The sequence below is a fragment of the Carcharhinus amblyrhynchos genome, chromosome 22, assembly GCF_965287045.1.
Source record: "Carcharhinus amblyrhynchos chromosome 22, sCarAmb.v2.hapA, whole genome shotgun sequence".
Classification (NCBI taxonomy): domain Eukaryota; kingdom Metazoa; phylum Chordata; class Chondrichthyes; order Carcharhiniformes; family Carcharhinidae; genus Carcharhinus; species Carcharhinus amblyrhynchos.
Window position 1 is genome coordinate 21,781,796 of NC_137345.1, and position 22,592 is coordinate 21,804,387.

Genomic DNA, 22,592 nt, shown 5'->3' on the forward strand with positions numbered 1-22,592 from the left:
ATTATTTTGCCTAGAATGTTTTCTTCCCTGATTTAAGAAAATGTTACTATTCTAGTACAATTTGAGTTGTTATCTCATTCCTTTTTCATATTTTTCCAATATGTTCTTAGATGTACAATTACTAATATTGATGTTGAAACAAACACATCTCTGCTGTTTTCTGCAGCTTTTAATGGGAAATAAATGAGTACCTCTGCCTCTTAAGCAGATCATGAATCTGAGCACCACTAAAATGAGAACATCATAAAGCATAGGACTGGGAAACACTACAGTTCATTGCAGTGTGAAATTTTACAACTCTGCTTTTCTCTGCCCATTTCTCAGTAAGTATTAACATTTCCAACTGTGTTGGTATCATATTTGTAAGGTTGACTACATTTTGTCGTCTCACTGGAGCATCTCTAGGTTCCCAGTTTGCCAGGGATATAGCATTTGTGTAATGGAGCATCACATTTTTGCCTCATGTTTACAATGTAAGAAACTAGTTGACTTTCCATGCCAATTGTAGCCAAAAAACAGCTGTCCTGACCTCACTCAGCATGATATTTAATAAGATCAAAGTTACAAATGAAAGAACCACAACTATTTGCTATAAAATGCGTTTACTATGATTTTTAACAAAACATGTTTGATGAGGTTTTATTTCCCAATGAAATTTTACTACTAAAATAGAAGTAAAAAGTTTACTAAAACTGTCTTAACTTTACAAAGACCACTCAGATTTGTTTTTGAGATCTAGAAGTAGCTTACAATTCAGAATATAGCAGGAATTACTTTGGCATGTGTATGAATGTCCATGGATCAGGACACAGGACAGAAAGTCAACCACAGGGCCAAACAAAGAAAAAGTATCAGACTCTGTTCCCTGATGAAGATTAATGAACCAGTTGAGTTCTCTAGTGTCCAACAGCATTCACTGTTTGTTTTGCTTGTACTAGCCCACAAGTTTCAAAATTTGAATTCAATTTTCAAATTGATGTGATTTTCTAATCCTGTTCCGTAAGAACACAAGAAACAGGAGCAGGAATAGATCATATGGCCCAGCAAAAGTACTCCACCAGTCAACACAAACATGGCCTCAACTCCACTTTCCCATTTGCTCCTCATATTCCCTCGCTTCCCAAATACCTATTTCAGCCTTAAATGTATTCAATGATGGATGCAAATAGAGTTACAAAGAAGCAGAACCTCAAGGGAAATTATATCCTAGTTTCAGACCCAAATGATCAGCCTCTTAGCCTGAGGTCACTTCTTTTAGATTCCCTAATGTCAGACAATGTCTCAGCTTCTACCGCATTAAACCACTTCAGGATCACAACAAGGTTGTCATATTTTTCTAAACAGCAGAGAATCCAATAAGCCTATCATTAGGCAATCTCTCATCCCAGGGATCCATTTAGTGAACTTTTGCTGTACCACCACTGATACTGTAAATCCTTCCTTAAATATGGAGACCAAAACTCTTTGTAGCAAGAGGCTTTATTCCTATACGCCAATCCCATTTACATTCCTAATTGCTTGTTGTACCTGCATACTTTCTGCATTCTTTGTAGGAGCACATCCAAGTTTTTTTGAATATATACATTTACAAGTTTCACACCTTTTAAAAACATTTTGCTTTTTCTGTTATGATCGGTGAATAACTTCACACTTCTCTACATTATATTCCATCTGCCATCTAGTTTCTATTCACTTAACCTGCCTCTATCTCTGTAACCTGTATCTTCCCCACAGTTAACTTTTTTCACCTAGATTTGTATCAGCAAATGTAGATATTACTGTTTATATACAACTCAAGCCCGTGCACTGGTCCTTGCAGCATTACACTAATCACAGCCTGCCAAATTGAAAGTGCCTTGTTTATGCCCATTCTTTGCTTTCTGTCAATTAACTAATCATCTATCCATAATATAATTACCCCCCAGTTCCATGAACCCTTATCTTTGACTATTAAACTTATGCGTGCCACCTTCTCAAATGTCTTTTGAAACTCCAGCTATATTGCATCTACTGGTTCCCATTTATCTACCTGACTAATCATATCCTCAAAGAAAATTGAAGAAATTTGTCAAACAGGACTTCCCTTTTGTAAAGCCATCTTGACTTGTTCTAATCACACTATATTTTTCCAAGTGAATTGTTAGGCTTCCTCAATAACAAATTCCAGCATTTTTCCAACAACTGGCTGCCTTAGTCTACCTTTCGCCCTCTTTTTGACAAGCAATGCAACATTGCTAAATTTCCAATCTGATCCAAGGAATTTTGGAAAATCATCATTAGCTGCAGAGATTGATTTACGGCCCTAGGGTGCAAGATATCAGTGAGTTGTCAGATTTTAATCCTTAAAACAAAGGGGTAGAATCTCAGACTTTACAAATACATTTACTCTGGCCTTCAAATGGTCCCACTACTATCATTGAAGTTGCAGTCAAGCCAAAAGTTTTAAAGTTGGAGCTTTAAGATACATTTTCACAATTTAGAATTTGCGATAGCACAAAAATCATCACAGGGTTAAGATTTCCAAACAAACAAGGCTAATGTCACTTTTCATCTGAAGTTTCAGTGGCATATCAAGAGAAAGCTTTGAAACTTAGTTCTACAACCCATGAAATTTTATCTAGTTTAAATTTACCACCTTGTAAACTGATAGCATTCAGTCCTTTCTGCATGCACATCATTTCCCTTGAGAAAGACCGCAACATAACACAGTTCTCATGTACACAGGTTGGTTAGAAACAAGAAAAATTCAGATTCACTATTTGTTGAATCCTGAAAGAAAATCATCTGAAAAAGAAAGAGAGATTTAATTTAGAAACTACGTAGAGACAAAGCTACACACAATTATATTTAAAACATATTCTTGTTTCATTGAATATAAAAACAGCAATGCTGCCTAAATTCACAGAATGTTTAGTATTTGCACTAAAGTAAAGTTAAAGTTTATTTATTAGTCACAAGTAGGCTTACATTAACACTGCAATGAAGTTACTGTGAAAATCCGGCAAGGGAGTTACATACTTTAATGATAAACTTTATATTAGGTTTTGGTCCTTTTTAATTTATGCCATTTCTACTATGCTTAGGATACATTATATACAGCAAGAGGGAAAAGCAAACCTTTTAATGTTAGATTTTTGTTTGAGGTAGTAGGTAGCTTAAAACAATCCCCTTGCTGGTAAATTATTCCCTCTATGTTGCGTTTTCTGTTTAAAATGTCACCTTAATTGTTTATGAATTTCATCTTTCTACACTTGTGGAGAAATTTAAAATAGTCCAAGCAACTTCCTGAGACCAGTTCTATGCGAGTTAAATTTGCAGCATATTTATCAGTCATAGCTCATCCCATTACACCACATGAAGGAACAGGACATGTTTTGCATTGAATATTCAATTTTGTTTTGTTTCTTAAAAAATGTCGGAACCAATTGGATAAATATAAACACTCCACCCCATTAACAGTATAATGTGCAACTTTCATTCTAGTAGAAAATACTGGATTATAAAAGTTCAATTTTTTGTAAATCTTGCTCATGCAATTGTGTCACTGAATATTTCTAAAATGTATGAGGAAATTCATTGGTAAAATGAGAGTACAATAAAAATAAGAACTTGCCTTTACATATGGTGCTATATAGCCAACTGCTGTAATGCAAGAAAATTAGAAATCTCACAACACCAGTTTGAAGTCCAACAGGTTTATTTGGTATCACCAGCTTTCATTAGGAGCAGCGCTCCGAAAGCTTGTGATACCAAATAAACCTGTTCCTTTTTTTCCCTCAACTATTCACTGCACCTTGCTTTCATCCCAAAATATAACGCCAGTTTCCACATGTATCCCAACAATATTCAGATTTATAATGCCACATCTCTCAACTCCTCCAGTCTCAAATTTGTCATTCTGATTGTTCAATTGGATGAGCAAATATATCCCCCACGTAAATATTGGAAAGACTAAAGCCAGTGTCCTCAGTCTTTGCCACAAACCCCATTCCCTTGTGACTAACTCTCAAAACTTTAGTTTCACCTTTGACCCCAGGGCTGTGCTGTCAACCACCTGTGTTTATATTCACCAAGGTCACTATTCCCACATCTGCCCCACCTCATACTATTTGCTGCTTCAAACCTCACCCATGCCTTTATTACTTTGGACTTGACTGGATTAAAGGCAGTCCTGGTTAATACCCAATGTTCTTCTCTCCATAAATGTGAAGGCATCCAAAATTTTCTGGCCATGTCCTAACTTGCACATTGTTTCATTAATTCATCACCCCTTCACTCATTGACCTATACTGATTCTTAGTCAAGTAATACTCCCCCTCATCTGTCTCTGCAATTTCCTCCAGCTCTACAACCCTCCAAGGTAACTGTATTCCTACAATTTTAGCTTGTTGTCCAACCCAGATTTTAACTGCATCATCATCTGTAACTTGTCTTCAGCTGGAAAGGCAAGCACTCAAACCCCACCCCACCACATCTTGTTGATGATCCGTGCAGTGAGCGAAAGGTCATTTGCAAGTCAGATGACACCTTAAAATTTATTCCTAGTCACTGCTGTTAATTTAACTGACAATTTGATTAAGTGCCTTATTTAACTGGTTGCAGATTTTATTGTTGTTTGGTAGATAACAAATCAATCTCATTTTTTAAGTAACAACTAGTACAGAAGTTTCATAATTATTCACATGCACTGAGCAACTAATTATCTCTTTTCTGAAGATAAATTAAAATGCATTTATTGGGTGCGTGTAAAATCATGACCAATTAATGTCTGTAATGCCAAACCTAAACCTGGAACACTACTAAATACTATGTTAGAGCACTAATTGTCAGAATAAAACTTAAAATTTGTAACTCCAATTTACACTTTCATCAAATGCAGCATAACTCTCAGGTTATAACTATCTACTGGGAATATGATTGTGCTGTTCAGCTTTTTAACATGACTGGCACTTGAGGTCAATGCTCAAGTACTCGTAGAAGTCCAAATTTAGGCACTTGCTAGTTTTACTAAATTTCATGCTCCTAGATAAAATGCCTACTATTAGTATTTTATAACTTTAACAAGCAAGGTTCAATAGAACTATTTTCAGAAAATTATGGTGTTCTTCTGGTGCCTTGGGCAATATTAATCTAACACCTACTGCTGCCTCACAGCACCAGGATCCCGGGTTCAATTACCGGCTTGGGTCACTGTCTGTATAGAGTTTGCACATTCTCCCTGTGTCTGCATGGGTTTTTTCCAGGTGCTCCAGTTTCCTCCCACAGTCCAAAGGTGTGCGGGTTAGGTGGATTGGCCATGCTAAACTGTCCATTAATGTCAGAGGGATTTGCTAGGGTAAATGCATAGGGTTGTGGGGATAGGGCCTAGGTGGGACTGCGGTCGGTGCAGATTCGATGGTCTAACTGGCCTCCTTCTGCATTATAGGATTCTATGATTCTAACAGATCTGTCTTTTCAGTTTCATTACTTTCTGTGGGTACCTTGCTGTTTGCAAATCAGCTTGTGTGTATGCATACATAATAGCACTGATTTTAAAATAATTTGTATTAAGCAAAGCAGTTGGAGGACGTTTCTCAGACATGATTTCATAAAATTCACTGTACTTTATTAAGCTATTGAGGAAACGATACCTTTTTACATTACTTGAAGTCGATTTCTTGGGCAGAGGCTTATTTTGGATTGCTGAAGCACTTATACTGGAATTCAGATGCTTAGTTGAAGTAACTAAAACAGAAAAGCAATTGACAATAAGATGTGATAAAATGGCTAAGTACAGCAAGACCATATACAGAAACAATAGTGTTTTCTCTTTCCTTATCAGAGTTCATGATGCTCACTAATATTGGATTTATGACATTAAACTTTAATACACAACTTGCACCTGGAAGTTGATCCGTAAACTTGAGAAAAATCTTTACAAGAGCTGGCAATATATAGTGAAGCAAAAATCTGAACACTATGCCACTAGATAAACTTGGCTTATTGAAGATTGAAATTGCCTTGTGGGGAAGTGGTAGAAATTGACCAACAAAAAACAAATTCACCTGTGGTATTGAGTTGCCTTTCTGATCCCTTCCCTTTAAGCAGAGTGGAATTGGTCCTTTCTCTTTTGCTCCCTGTGTGAATGGATGTGACAGATCCAGGTCTCAAACGATTTCCAGGAGTAAGCAGCTTGCTTGGTGGTTGTACTCGACTGCTGATCTCTGCACTAGTAGCTCTGTTAGCACTTGGAAGTGGCTTCAGGTTGGTGTCAGTCGAGAGTTTAAAAGAGATTGATGAAGTAGGTATCTTGCTCTCTGATATCACTGGTGCTTTCTCTTTAACCTGTTTGTTGTGATACATGATACTCTTTCCAGAGGAATTTATCGGGTTGTTTAATGATGCACCTTAAAAAAATAAAAACCATCACATTTTCCACCATCCTCCAGTTGCCTGGGTGCAAGTCACATAGCAGGCTTTATAATTTAATTCCACTTTAAAACCTTTTGTTACCAAGCAATAGACGACTGCAAAATCAAGTCAACATAAGAAAACAACATGGCAATAATACAATCATAAGATATAGGCGCAAGTTATGTCATTCAGCCCATCGCGTCTGCTCCATCATTCGATCGTGGCTGATATGTTTCTCAAACCCATTCTCCCCGCTTTCCCCATAACCTTTGATCCCCTCACCAATCAAGAACCTATCTATCGCTGATTAAATACACTCAATGAACTGGTCTCCACAGCTTCTGTGGCAATTAATTCCATAGATTCATCACCCTCTGGCTGAAGAAATTCCTCATTTCAGTTCTAATGAATGAAATTACATCAGCTTGACCAAATGCTGTAAACATTTTTCTGGGTGTGCCTAAACATTGATATATCATAATTTTTAAAGCATTATAACAAATATAAAAGTAATAAACAGCTTCATGTACCTACTTCTGGTTTGCTTTAGATTCCCTGTTGAAGACAAGGGTGCATGCAGTGAATCCTTTTTAGGATTCTGGTAAGGTTTGGATGGAGATATTGAATGCATGTTTCCTTTTCTGTTTAAACCAGATGGAAGTTTCAAACCAGATGGTCTGGAAAGCACAGACTGCTGCAAACAAGAAAAAAAAATTCAGATGCATTTACGAAAATAGAGCAGAAAGAAATGGGAAAATTTGCATACTTTCCAGCAGTCAAATGATATTTTGCTTATATTAGTAGTAATAAGGCAACTGGAATGAATGCTAAAGGAACAAATGTTTAGTTAGTAGAGCTAATTTGTTATTTTGGGAAGTGAATTAAAGTGCAAACTAATTTCCAATTGAAGGCACAGCATGATTAGTAGCAGTTAATATTTTAGCAATTCTACCATTATCAAGTGCATAACTAGTTATTTCTGTATCTACTTTAAGCACAAAACTAAGTGAAATATAGCACCTTGTTAACAGCAGCTTGCTTGTTTTCTGTAGATAGGTTACCTTCCTTTGACTGGATTCGTTTGTCAGCAATTACTTGTTCAGACTCACTAGGCAACTTTGTTCTGCAGTTGGCAATTTGAGGTTCATTAAGGTGTGCTTTTCCAGTGTTAGCGATTGGACTATTTTCATTTACAACCTGAAGATTCACAGAAGGAAGAAGAGCTTTATTTGGACTGTCCAACACAAAAAATGTGTCTCGCCTTGGACTTCGAGGGCTTTTCTTACACGTCCTCTCATCTTGTAAAAGTCTGGTTTTGGCTTTGGATTCTTTTTCTGATTTTAATCGGTCAGTGTCACTTCTGCACTCTCTCCTCTGTATTTTTGCATTTTCCTTTTCCTTCAAAGCACATTTTTCAAATTGATTTGCCAGACGATTTGCTTCCTTCACTATTTCTACAAGTTTTTCTGCACTAAGGGGACTCCACTTCAGCACGCTTTCATTTGTTTTCTGCTGGTTTCCATTATTACTGTTCACATCGATTCCCATAGCAACACATCTTTCAGAGTGCCTGACTGGACCACTGAAGGCTTCTTCCAGATCGTTTTCAAGCAATGATTCTTGGCTGCATGAGCAAAACATTTTGGACTGAATTCAGATTAAACTGAACAATTTACCTGCTCAATAACTGAAGAACTGTCCAACCCCATTAAAAAAAATTTACTAATCCTTTGAGAAAAATACATTTAAGGAAGATGCTATTAATAAAGACCAAAACAGAATAAAAGAAAATAAATTGCAAGTGTTTGAAATCTTAAACAAAAACAAGATATAACAAATCAGGGCGAATGTGAAAGAAGATATATTCGTGTCTCAGGTGTGCAGTAGCAAAAACACCCGAAACATTAACTATAGTCAATTCTCCTGAAAGGAAACGCGGGACACAGAAAACATAAACACATCTTCCATAGCACTGCTCAGTGCCAGAACAGTACAATGGGCCACTTACAGAAAGTGCAAGCTATACAGAAAAAAAATTACAATGCAAAACTAAAAAAAGTTCTGATTTGAGTCCTTGGTTTAGAAACTTCAGATGTCAATTAGAACATGGTTCAATAACTAAACAGTCAAAAATTTATTCCCGAAGTAATAAGCACTATAAACATACTTGAAAACAACAAGTAATTTCTTGCTCCTTTAACAAGGTTATACTTCTTGACAAAGTCCACCTCACCTTTCAGTTGGGAAACTAATTCCAAAATCAAATGTTTCTTCAGTTATAAAGTTAACATCTAGCAGGAAAAGAAAAATGTTTACTTTTGTGTTGAGTTACTGTACAAATATTACGCATACCATCTTAAACACTAGAGTTTCAAAATTCAAACAACAGTCTACACTTCAAAGCAATTCACGGTGTGAATCATTTTGACATTTCATTGTGAAAATGCACTAAACTTATTGCATTAGACTCTAAGAATCAACAAGTTGACATCAATCACTCTTTAGGCAATCAATACATCCAGTAGTACACAGCAAGGTTCCAAAAAAATAAACCAAATGAATGAATTAACCAGGTAATCGGTTATTTATAGTGAGAGGTAGAGGGAGGAAAACTGACACCAGGAATTCCCTGCATTTCCAGTGATGCAATAACATAATTTCTTCAATGTGTAAATGAACATACAGATAGGTACTCAGTTTAAAATCCCACTGAAAGCCAATTCAGTGCTCCATTAATTCTGCACAAAAGTGGTAGCCTGTATTATATCATTAAATCAAGAGTGGGACTTCAGTCCACAATCTTCTGCCTCAGAAGTGAAATTATAACCAGCTAAGTTCACACTCAACCTAGGGAGGAAACAGCTGATAACCCAGTTTTGTTTATTCATTCTTGGGAAATGGCTGTTGCTGACAACAGTAAGAAGTCTCACAACACCAGGTTAAAGCCCAACAGATTTATTTGGTAGCATGAGCTTTCAGAGCATTGCCCTTTCTTCAGGTGAAAATGGAACACTCACCTGATGAAGGAGCAGCGCTCTGAAAGTTGGACTTTAACCTGGTGTTGTGAGACTTCTTACTTTGATTACCCTAGTCCAATGCGGCATCTCCACATCGTTGCTGACAAGGCCAGCATTTATTACTCATTCTCTGTTGTCCTTTGAGAAGTAATGAAAGGCTGCCTTTTTAAACTGCTGCAGTCCATATAATAAAGATACTCCAAAAGCATTGCTAATTAGGGAATCCATAGATGCTTGAGTGCATTTCGAATCATTCTATGGACACCACCAGGGTTCAAATTGCTTATGTACCCTCAAGGCTACAAAAATACCAAGAGTTCATCACTATTGCTACACTACACGCAATTGTTGATCTGTTATTTCCGGATACTTGTAAACCAGAAGAATGTAAGTGGAACAAATTATACATGACCATGAGTTAGGACTAGTACAGTGATATAAATACTAAATGGGCTAATTTAATTCCATAATTGATTAGCATAATGAGCACACCAAACTTCCAAATAATAAATGCTATTGGAGATAGAACAAAATGAGCAGTATTGAGGGGGTATCCCAGAAGACAAAACTACTGCCTATGGTGGTGTGAAAATGATGGTGGAGCACACAAAAGTTCATAGTCATAAGAACAGAGTTTGTTGAACTGGAGGAGGTTACATAGCTCCCTCAGGATGAAGTTACAAAAAAAATTAAACAGGAAAAAAATAAATTTGAAGTGTTGTCAGGGAACTAAGAGCCAATGTAGATTAGCAAACATACAATGTTGCGAATATCTGGATGTGTAATGTTTATTTTTGGGAATGCAAGATAAAAGAAAACATCTGATTGAGAAATTGGCCAAAAATCCCAAAGAGTAATTCAAACAGACATGTAGTAATTACAGTTTAAAGTGTTAGAGGGGAGAAAATTAAAACAATGGATCCATCTTTGAGCTTTTGGTAGAGACAGGAGATATATTGTTATTTCATAGGACCATAAGATATAGGAGCAGAATTAGGCCACTCGGCTCATCCAATCATGGCTGATAATTTTTCTCATCCTCATTCTCCTGCCTTTTTCCCAGAACTCCTGATCCCCTTATTAATCAAGGATCTTAAAAGACACTCAATGACCTGGCCTCCACAGCCTTCTGTGGCAGAGTTCCATAGATTCACCACTCTATGGCTGAAGAAATTCCTCCTCATCTGTTTTTAAAGGATTGTCCCTTTAGCTTGAGGTTGTGCCCTCTGGTTCTAGATTTTCCTACTAGTGGAAACATCCTCTCCATGTCCACTCTATCCAGGCCTCGCAGTACCCTGTAAGTTTCAATAAGATCTCTTCTCATTCTTCTGAACTCCAATGAGTACAGACCCAGAGTCCTCATTCGTTCCTCACATGACAAGCTCTTCATTCCAGAGATCATTCTTGTGAACTTCCTCTGGACCCTTTCCAAGGCCAGCACATCCTTCCTTAAATACAGGGCTGAAAACTGCTCACAATTCTCCAAATAGGGTCTGACCAGAACCGTATACAGCCTCAGAAGTACATCCTTGCTCTTCTGTTCTAGCCCACTCAACATGAATGCTAACACTGCATCTGCCTTCCTAACTGCCGACTAACCTGCACGTTAACCTTAAGAGAATCCGGGACAGGGACCCCCAAATTTGAATTAAATTTATTAATTTTAATAAAGGAATTTGATTATTCATGTAATTCCCAGACCAAAGAACATCTTTGTTAGCAAGGGCAGTCCTTAGTGGAACAAGGGAGCCTAGAGAGGGTGTTAATTCTAGTAAAGGTATAAATTATTAAATGTAGCTCCTAATATCAAAGGCATTTTGAAGGTAAAAGAAAGTTGGTTTAAATTTCTGCTTTGCATGATTTAAGGGGGTTGAAAGCACTCTCAGTGATCATTACACTCAAACAGTGGGAGAGAACACCCACCTGGAGTGGGATATAGCCAAAGAGAGTGTGGGTCTCAGGAATTTGGAGCTGAGTGTAACTTTCCGTGCAGTAAAAGGTGCTTTTTTCCCTCACTATCTAACTTTAAAATCTTCAGAGTGGTCTTGCCCTGCTGCAATAGTAAAGGACACAAGAGAGAGCTGACTGGTACGTAATGGGTATAGTCAGGTAAGTCTTTAACATTTTTATCAGAAGTCTTTTTGTGGTTTATAGTTTGTAATGGTTATATTCAGTAGTAAAAAGAACCAAGAAGGAAGAGTCCTTGAAAATTGGATATAATCTAATATCAAGCAACTTTTAAAGGGTTAATTTAAAGGGATAAGTCATGGTATAAGATCTCCATGTTGTGGTGGTGCTTCTCGTGCTCCATGTGGGAAGCTGGGAATATTTCCAGTGCACAGGCCAGCACGTGTGCAGGAACTGTCTCCAGCTGCAGCTCTTGGAAGCCTAGGTTTTGGAGATGGAGCAGTGGCTGAGGACACTAGGGCATCTGTGAGGCGGAGAGTATTGTGGACAGCAAAGGTGGTGATCACACCACAGTCTAAAGTTCTGCAGACAGGAAGAGAATGGATTACCACCAGGCAGAGCAAGAAGGTGAGGCAGACAGTGCAGGAATCTTATGTGAATATTCCCCTGAAAAACCGATATAACATTTTGGATACTACTGAAGTGGTTGAAATAATGAAATGAAAGGTGCAGCTGAACACTACTGCTAGATGGGCTAAGGTATGGACAAAAGTGAAGTAATTAATGTAGGTGGAGATAAGTATTTTTGTAATTTAATAAACAGATTGGAAACTCAGTTCAGAACTGAAGAGGATGCTTCAGTTACAGCAAATCTGGTTTAACCCAGCCTGTAAGCATGTAAAAGTCACAATTACCATCATCAGTTGGCAGGTTCATTCTCGGCTTCAAACAGAGTTCAACAGTCAATTCAATAAATGCTTTTGCTGAAAAAGAAAAACCTGTTAGGCTAATGCAAGTGAAAACAAATTTTATGTTGATTGACTTAAGGAAAAGCTTTGAACCACTCCATCAGTCAGGATAAAACTATTTTTATTGATTTGTTTTCCAAAAAGATCAAGAATTAATTATTGTTCAAAACTAAAATAAGGTACCACATAGAGAAGCTTTTTGTTTTAAATTTGTTATGCAAATCTCCCTAATGTTTCTGCCTATGAGGATAGTATGCTCACCAAATCAACTCAATGTCCCAAGCCAATCTAAGTTCAAAACTGCTGTCTCGCTGCCACTTCTGCATTTGACGTAGCATGTGACTAGTCAGATCTAACGCCATGGTAGAAGAACGGCAGTTTTACACCATGATTCATTTTCAAACAAGAGTTTAACTTCTTTAAGAGTTCATATAATTGCAAGATAAAAATTTGTTTTATGGAAGTTCTGCAAGATCTTAAGCTTTCATTATCACGTAAAAAACACAATTTTGATTGATGCATACAAAAGTTCCATAAAATGTACATGTTTAATGGCTCAACTTGGTTTCAGCATCTTTGAAAAAACTTCACTGCCCTGCAAGATTATGGCTCAAAGCAAAACCTGCATATGCAGCCAAACTAGTTTCATATCATATGTACAGTATAAATATTGTGTAAATATTGTGTACATATGATAAGGTACATGATGGGACACTCAGACTCAGTGGTCATCAAAGATTGGGATATTTCTAAGCAGCAGCCTTTAAAAGAATCTTTGAAGTGACATAGAGAAGGACCAGTAATTACTACTTTCAAATTTGCTGCCACAATTCACAGGCTTCACTAAAATTGTATGCCCAGTATTCAGAAAGCACTTGATTAGATCTACTTAATGTCAATATGGAGCCACAATAGCTGTTGCGGTCTTCACATTGTATAAGTTTTTCAGAAAACCCACTACTAATCATAAAACTGGAAAATATTGCAGATATCAAAAATATAAAATATAAACAGACTACACTAGAAACACAGCATCAGTATAGAGGAAAACACAGTTAATCGGTTTTTAAGGTAAAGTTTATTTATTAGTTACAAGTAAGGCTTACATTAAACTGCAACACAGCTACTGTGAAAATCCTCCAGTCGCCTGTTTGGGTCTATGCACCTAACCAGCACGTCTTTCCCCAAGCCACCTTGCCTAACATCAGGGCTCTAATCCACGCAAAACCAGCTTTGCTGGGCAGGCTATTTGTATGCCAGAATCCAGAAGCAACTGCTCTACACAGCACTCAGTCAAGGCAGGAGAATTTCAGGAAAGGGCGGAAACACTTCAGAGATGTCCTCAGCACATCCCTGAAGAGTAAAACACACCCACTGACTCACGGGAGACCGTGGCTTGTGACTGATTAAAACAGAAATGGCTCATCCAGGAGGGTGCTAAACACAATAGAAGAGTGCTTTGGAGGGAGCACATACAGGCGGCAAGAGTGCAACAAGCCTCCAGATAACCAATCAACATAATCCTTCAAGCACCAACTGTCCAACTGTCACAGGTGGCGGAGTTTGCGGATTGCCCAGTGGGGTTCATCAGTAACTTGGAACAGATTCAAATTATCCTCTATTCCCACTGGAGTTGCTTAAAAGAAGTTTATTTATTAGTGTCACAAGTAGGGTTATATTAACACTGCAATGAAATTACTTTGAAAATCCCCTAGTCGCCACATTCCAGCGCCTGTTCAGGTACAGTAAGGGAGAATTTAGCATGGCCAATCCACCTTAATCAGTACATCTTTCAGACTGTGGGAAAAACCAGAGCACCCAGTGGAAACCCACAGTGACACAGGGAGAATGTGCAGACTCCATAGTGAAGTAGGGAAAGGGTTAATGGATTTTGTACCTAGAGTATGTCAAACATAACCCTTCATCATGACTGATCTTCTCAAGCTTATACAGCTCCTGGCATTAATATAAGTTATTTGTTCATGCATTACATGCTTTAACTCTCATTTTTATAAAGACAGGTAGGTTAATGTGGCTGTTATTTTGTAGACTTTGTAAATCTTAACTATTTGTGTTAGTTGGTCATCATTACGCAGACAGTAGTTTACAATACCGGCTTTTGACAGGAAGAGTCCTGCTGGGACAGCCACGGTCACACAAGTAACTTCAAAGACAGGGATGCCTGTACTGCTGCAGAAGGGGTTTGAATCATGACTGGATCAAAGCCTGTGTCATGACTGCAGCTGCCAGCTGGACTGTGAATCATGATTAAATCCGGGGCTGCATCACGACCAAGGAAGGAAGACCCGGTGTTCTACATAAGAACATAAGAAATAGGAGCAGGAGTAGGCCATCCAGCCCTTCGAGCCTGCCCCGCCATTCAATAAGATCATGGCTGATCTGTCGCGGCTCAGTTCCACCTTCCCACCCTCTCCCCATAACCCTTAATCCCCTCTCTTATCAAAAACCCATCAACCCGCGTCTTAAAAATATTTAGCGAGGCAGCCTCCACCACTTCAACGGGCAGAGAATTCCAGAGATTCACCACCCTTTGAGTGAAGAAGTTCCTCCTCAACTCCGTTCTAAACCGCGCCCCCCTTTATCTTGAGGCTGTGCCCCCTAGTCCTACTATCCTTTCTGAGCGGGAAGAGTCTCTCCACCTCTATCCTATCCATCCCATTCATCATCTTATACGTCTCAATGAGATCTCCCCTCATTCTTCTAAACTCTAACGAGTACAAGCCTAGTTTATTCAGCCTCTCCTCATAGCTCAACCCCCTCAACTCCGGTATCAGCCCAGTAAACCTCCTCTGCACTCCCTCCAAGGCCAAAATATCTTTGCGCAGGTGCGGCGCCCAAAACTGCACACAGTACTCCAGCTGCGGCCTCACCAATGCCCTATACAGCTGCAGCAAGACCTCCCTACTTTTATATTCAATCCCCCTCGCTATGAAGGCCAGCATCCCATTCGCCTTCCTGACCACCTGCTGCACCTGCAAGCTGGGTTTTTGCGACTCATGCACAAGGACCCCGAGGTCCCTCTGCACCGTCGCCTGCTGCAGTTTTTCGCCCCGTAAGTAAGTCCTTCCTACCATTCTTCCTACCAAAGTGGACCACCTCACACTTGCCAACATTAAATTCCATTTGCCATTTCCTGGCCCATTCGCCCAGCCTATCTAGATCCTTCTGCAGACTCTCCACACCCTCCGCACAATTTGCCGTTCCCCCAATCTTGGTGTCATCAGCAAATTTCGACACCCTACACTCGGTTCCCTCCTCCAGATCATCTATATAAATGGTAAAAAGCTGAGGCCCCAGCACCGACCCCTGGGGCACTCCACTAGTCACCATCCGCCAATCCGAATAGCACCCGTTGACCCCCACTCTCTGCCTCCTATTTGACAACCAATCCTCTATCCACGCTAACACCGTACCCCCAACTCCATGTCCCTCGACCTTCTGCAATAACCTCTTGTGAGGTACTTTGTCAAACGCCTTCTGAAAATCTAGAAAGACCACATCCACCGGCTCTCCTCTATCCACCGCCCTAGACACATCCTCATAGAACTCCAGTAAATTTGTCAGACACGACTTCCCTTTCATGAAACCGTGCTGCGTCTGCTCTATCAAGCAATTCCCTTCAAGATGCCTTGCAATTTCCTCCTTAATGACAGATTCTAACATCTTACCTACCACAGACGTTAAACTAACCGGCCTATAATTCCCCGCCTTTTGCCTGGCACCCTTCTTAAACAACGGCGTAACATTAGCCGTTTTCCAATCATCCGGCACTTCCCCGGAATCCAGCGATGTCTGGAAAATAACCACCAAGGCATCCACTATCACCTCCGCCATTTCTTTCAGAACCCTCGGATGCATTCCATCCGGTCCTGGGGACTTGTCCACAATCAGCCCCTCCAGTCTGTCGAGCACCGCCTCTCTAGTAACAGTAATGTCATTAAGACCCTCCAGTCCTACCACCTTTCCATCGCTAACACCCGGCAAATTATTCACGTCCTCCTCCGTGAAGACAGAAACAAAAAAGTTATTCAATACCTTAGCCATATCCCCATCCCCTACCACTAGGTCCCCTTTCTCATCCTCTAAAGGACCAACGTTCACCCTAGCCAGCACTGAGACTCATGATGTATAAATGCCCACTTGTGTTTGTGTTCTCTGAGAAGTCTGGTAATCCTTAATCGGAACCAGTTTTCTCCCAAAGCTTTGGAATAAAAACCACTGTATTTTGACTCACTAACAGTCTTTGAGGTAGTATTTTACCTATAACAATAGATAATGACCCAAGCTGGGAATCAGGCAGCACCGTGGTTAGCACTGCTGCCTCACAGTGCCAGGGACCCGGATTCGATTCCTCCCACAGTCCAAAAGACATATTGGTTAGGTGGGTTGGCTATGCTAAATTTTTCCTCAGTGTACCCAAACAGGCATGTGGCGACTAGGGAATATTCACAGTGGTTTCATTGCAGTATTAATGTAAGCCTACATATGAAAATAAAAAACAAACTATGCCCCATTTAAGAGGGAAAGAAGTCTCACAACATCAGCTTAAAGTCTAACAGGTTTATTCGTAGCAAATGCCACAAGCTTTCGGAACATGCTGTTCCTTCGTCGGGTGGGTGGGTTTTGATCACAAACAGAGCGCAAAGACACAAACTCAATTTACATAAATAATGATTGGAATGTGAGTCTTTACGGCTAATCAAGTCTTAAAGGTATAGACAATGTGGGTGGAGAGAGCATCAAGCACAGGTTAAAAGGATGTGTATTGTTTTCAGATGGGAAAGTTAGTGAGATTTTGCAAGTCCAGGCAAGTTGTGGGTTTACCCCAGTCCAACTGTGGCATCTCCACATCATGACTACCATTGACACCGCAAACTGCTGGTTCCAAGTGGAGAGGATCTCCAAGAAGATCACACATATCAACACATACATCAAATTTCTACAAAGATGCAAGAAAGCAGACAAGATACTGAAAGGACTACAGATCACGAACCCACTCAGGTCAACCTATAAAACAGACTGTACTGAGCGCCTTTGCCATGGCACCTCTCTCACACTCCTCAATCACCTCATGCACCAGCTCTACAGCAAATGCCGCATCCTAGAAAGCAAGATAGATTCCATATTCTCAACTTGCACTCAGCACGCAGACCAGCTGCAAAACTCTGCCAAGCAGACAAGATAAAGGAACTACACCATCTACATGCACAAAAGCAGGAAACTTGAGCAACTCAGCATCACCACCAGCAGCAACCAAGCTTCCCCCTGTATCATAGTAGAAAACAGTACCACTGCAGGGAAGTCCATTCTCAACTTATCAAACTACACACTTCAACCAGATGAAGTTGAAGTTCTCAGCCAAGGGCTCAATTTCTGCCCCACCACCAAAATGGACCCCATTAGTCTCACAGCAGACACAGGAGGAATTCATCAGGCGAACGAGGCTGCGGGAGTTCTTCCACAAACCCCAAGAGGCCAACGGCGAACACAATGAGACAGCCAATGAACCAGGACAGCCGACAGAGAGATCCGCAGTGCAGTGAAGTGGAAGGAATCCAAATGGACTCCTTTGGAAAGCTGCTGCCCTCCACTTGACACGTATGCCCAAGCCATCAGGAGGTGCGTCAACACCAGATTCGTAACCGCACTCACAAGACAGCCCCGAACATCACCCAAGCACAACGCAATGCCACCCACACTCTCAAGACCAACCGCAATATTGTTATCAAACCAGCAGAGAAGGGGCCATTGTCATACTGAACAGAACCGATTACTGCAAAGAAGTGACAACTGAACAACAAGGAACACTTCAGACAGTTACCTGCAGATCCGACCAAAGAACACACCCGTCAAATCAACACTCTGATCAAGATCTTTGATCCCGACCTTCAGAGCACCCTCTGTGCTCTCACCCCACGTACTGCCTGCATTGGAGATCTCGACTGCCTCCCGAAGACACACAAGGCAAACATACCTGGCCATCCCATCGTATTGGGCAATGGGACTCTGTGCGAGAACCTCTCCGGCTACGTCGAGGGCATCCTGAAACCCTTTGTACAAGGCTCGAAGGGCTAGATGGCCTACTCCTGCTCCTATTTCTTATGTTCTTTTGTCGCGACACTACGGACTTCCAGTGGAAACTCAACACACATGGAGCCGTTGAACTCCTCGTCACAATGGATGTCTCGGCACTCTACACCGCATCTCCCAGGACAATGGCATTGCTGCAACTGCCTCAGTACTCAACGCCGACGACTGCCAGTTTCCAGATGCAATTTTACAACTCATCCGCTTCATCCTGGACCACAATGTCTTCACCTTCAACAACCAGTTCTTCATCCAGCCACACAGAACAACCATGGGGACCAAATTCGCACTTCAATATGCCAACATCTTCATGCATGGGTTCGAACAAGGCTTCTTCACTGCACAGGACCTTCAACCAATGCTATACACTAGATACATCAATGACATTTTCTTTCTTTGGACTCATGGTGAACAATCACTGAAACAACTATATGATGACATCAATAAGTTCTATCCCACCATCAGACTCCCCATGGGCTACTGTCCGGAATTGGTTACATTTTTGGACACACGCATCTCCATTAAGGACGGTCACCTCAGCACCTCACTGTAACGTAAGACTATGGATAACCTCACGATGCTCCACTTCTCTAGCTTCCACCCTAAACGCGTTAAAGAAGCCATCCCCTATAGACAAGCCCTCTGTATACCCAGGATCTGTTCAGATGAGGAGGATTGCAACAGACACCTCCAGACGCTGAAAGATGCCCTCATAGGAACAGGATGTGACGCTCGACTCGACAGTTCCGACGCGCCACAGCGAAAAACCGCACCAACCTCCTCAGATGACAAACACAGAACACGCTGGACAGAGTACCCTTCGTAGTCCAGTACTTCCCTAGAGCAGAGAGGCTACATCTTCTCTGGAGCCTTCAACATGTCATTGATGAAGATGAACCTCTCGCCGAGGCCATCCCCACACCCTCACTTGCCTTCAAATAACCGCACAACCTCAAACAGACCATTGTCCGCAGCAAACTACCCAGCCTTCAGGAGAATAATGACCACGACACCACACAACCCTGCCATGGCAACCTCTGTAAGATGTGCTGGGTCATCGACACCGATGCCATCATCTCACGTGAGAACACATCTATCAGGTACATGATACATACTCTTGCAACTCGGCCAACTTTGTCTATCTGACACTCTGCAGGAAAGGATGTCCTGAGGCTTGGTACATTGGTAAGACCTTGCAGATGCTACAACAATGGATGAATGAACACCGCTTGACAATCACCAGGCAAGACTGTTCTCTTCCTGTTGGGGAACACTTCAGCAGTCATGGGCATTCGGCCTCTGATCTTTGGGTAAGTGTTCTCCAAGGCGGTCTTCACGACACACGACAGCGCAGAGTCGCCGAGCAGAGGCTGATAGCCAAATTTTGCACACAATCAACCGGGATCTTGGGTTTATGTCACACTATCTGTAACCCCACAACTTGCCTGGACTTGCAAAATCTCACTAACTTTCCTGTCTGGAAACAATACACATCCTTTTAACCTGTGCTTAATGCTCTCTCCACTCACATTGTCTGTACTTTTAAGACTTGATTAGCTGTAAAAGACTCACATTCCAATCATTATTCATGTAAATTGTGTTTGTATCTTTGTGCCCCGTTTGTGATCAGAACTCTCACCCACCTGACGAAGGAACAGCATGTTCCGAAAGCTTGTGGCATTTGCTACAAATAAACTTGTTGGATTTTAAACTGGCGTTGAGAGACTTCTTTCTGTTTTTACGCCAGTCCAACACCGGCATCACCACATCATGACCACCATTTAAGACGGAGCATACAGCCATTAGGCAGATGGGAGAAATGGCAGTGATGAACCTCTCAGCCAACGTTCATCCCCAATCCGGGTGATGGGAAGAGAGTTTAAGCACTCCTTCATGATGTGGAGATGCTGGTGTTGGACTGGGGTGGGCACAGTAAGAAGCTCACAACACCAGGTTAAGGTGCAACAGGTTTATTTGGTAGCATGAGCTTTCTGAGCTCTGCTCCTTCATCAGGTGAGTGGTTTCACGGGCTTTTGGAGCCCTGCTCCTGCACCAGGTGAGTGGTTTCGCAAGCTTTTGAAGCGCTGCTCCTTCAGCAAATGAGTGATTTTACAAGCTTTTGGAGTACTGCTTCTTCATTGGGTAAGTGGTTTCACAAACTTTTAGAACGCTGCTCCTTCATCAAGTGAGTAGTTTCATGAGCTTTAGGAGCACTGCTCCTTTCTCAAGTGAGTGGCTGCACAAGCTTTTAGAACACTGCTCCTTCATCAGGCGAGTAGTTTCTTGACTTTTTGGAGTGCTGTGCCTTCATGGGCGAGTGGTTTCACTAACTTTTGGAGCGCTGCTCCTCCACGGGTGAGTGGTTTCACTAACTTTTGGAGCGCTGCTCCTCCATGGGTGAGTGGTTTCACTAACTTTTGGAGCGCTGCTCCTCCATGGGTGAGTGGTCTCACGATGTTTCGGAGCGCTGCGCCATCAGGTGAATGATGAAGGGGTAACGCTCCGAAAGTTCGTGCTACCAAATAGACCCGTTGGACCTTAACCTGGTGTTGCGGGAACTTCTAACAGTGCCCGTTCCTCACTTCACACAAAATTCCCCCAAAAGTATAAAACACACGGTCACAACCACACAATTCACAACATCCGTCACCTCAGACTGCCTCACAGCAGCTTTTTTAGACGCTTCACCTCCACACTCCGATCTTCTCCGCCTCTCCCCAATCTTGTTTACTTCCTGCCGCCGCAACCAAAAAAGGGGGCGGGCCCAGATTCAAACTGAACCCACGTGATCCCAAAAGCGCGCTTCCCATTGGTCGGAAGACCCGAGCCCCAACGGACGTTTGCAGGACCGTTCAGGTTCAACCCCTTGCATCAATTTCGACGGTTTTTTTGCGCCCAAACTTCCGATATCTTGCGGCCGCCCTCCGTCCGGGCGACATACATCTCCTCACTTGGTCGACTGGGGTCAGCCGCCAGCCGTGCGGGTGATTGGCGCGGTGCCATGTCAATCATTCGAGCGGGCGGTTTGAATGGTCCCGGCGCGTGCGTGGTGACGGTGGGCGTCCCTCCCAGGCAAGGCAGCCCATTGGGCGGCTCCGCTCTCCCAAACTGATCAATCGGAGACCCGGTCTCGGCTACCTGCGGTGCAGCCCACGTGGCTAATGGGCAGCAAGTTCGTTGTTCAGCACAGCATTGCTACAGGTACAGAGCTCTGGTACAGAGGCAGGCAGTGTGGCTCCATTGCACTTATAGAATTATAGAAACCGTACGGTACAGAAAGAGGCCATTCGGCCCGTCGAGTGTGCACTGACCACAATCCCACCCAGGCCCTACACCCAGATCCCTCCATATTTTGCCCACTATTCCTTCTAACGTACGCATCTCAGGACACAGCAGCAATTTTATTAGCATGGCCAATCAACCTAACTCACACATCTTTGGACTGTGGGAGGAAACCAGAGTACCCGGAGGAAACCCATGCAGACACCTGGAGAATGTGCAAACTCCACACAGACAGTGACCCAAGCCGGGAATTGAACCCAGGTCCCTGGAGCTCTGACGCAGCAGTGCTAACCACTGTGCTATCGTGCCGCCCTATTAGAACATAGAACAGTACAGCATGGAGTAAAGAACCTACATCGGACATACCTCCTATATGTCCCCCCAATGAACCTTATGGTAACCCCCATGAACCCCCTAGTAACAGCTACATCCACCTCAGGAAATAGTCTCTGAACGTCCATTCTATCTATCCCCCTCATCATCTTACAAGCCTCTATTAAGTCACCTCTCATCCTCCTCTGCTCTAAGGAGAAAAGCCCTAGCTCCTTCAACCTTTCCTCATAAGACCGACCCTCCAAACCAGGCAGCACCCTGGTAAATCTCCTTCGCGCTCTCTCCAATGCTTCCACATCCTTCTTATAATGAGGTGACCTGCACACTTGTTTTTATTCGATTTGATTTATTATTGCCACATGTATTGAGATACAGTGAAAAGTATTATTTCCTGCATGCTAAACAGACAAAACATACTGTTCATAAGTTTGTCTATTCATTAATGTCACAAGTAGACTTACATTAACACTGCAATGAAGTTACTATGAAAATCCTCTAGTCACCACATTCCAGCGTCTGTTTGGGTACACTGAGGGAGAATTTAGCACAGCCAATGCACCTAGCTTGGGCTTGTACTCATTGA

At 41.6% G+C, this 22,592-nt stretch overlaps 1 protein-coding gene across 2 annotated transcripts; it reads right to left on the minus strand.

The window, feature by feature from the left end:
• Positions 1-1,121: 1,121 nt before the first annotated feature.
• LOC145356996 (uncharacterized) lies at positions 1,122-21,337 on the minus strand. Of its 2 annotated transcripts, none has more exons than XM_080210028.1 (8): positions 21,083-21,337; positions 12,233-12,301; positions 8,627-8,684; positions 7,414-8,017; positions 6,928-7,084; positions 6,045-6,386; positions 5,631-5,724; positions 1,122-2,784 (listed from the first exon to the last, which is right to left on the minus strand). In XM_080210028.1, the coding sequence occupies exons 2-8, from the start codon at positions 12,252-12,254 to the stop codon at positions 2,781-2,783; spliced, it is 1,281 nt and encodes a 426-aa protein (XP_080066154.1). In that variant the 5' UTR covers positions 12,255-12,301; positions 21,083-21,337; the 3' UTR covers positions 1,122-2,780. The 2 variants fall into 2 exon arrangements, with proteins under 2 accessions (XP_080066154.1, XP_080066153.1); XM_080210027.1 differs by having other exon boundaries at positions 6,928-7,087.
• Positions 21,338-22,592: the final 1,255 nt, after the last annotated feature.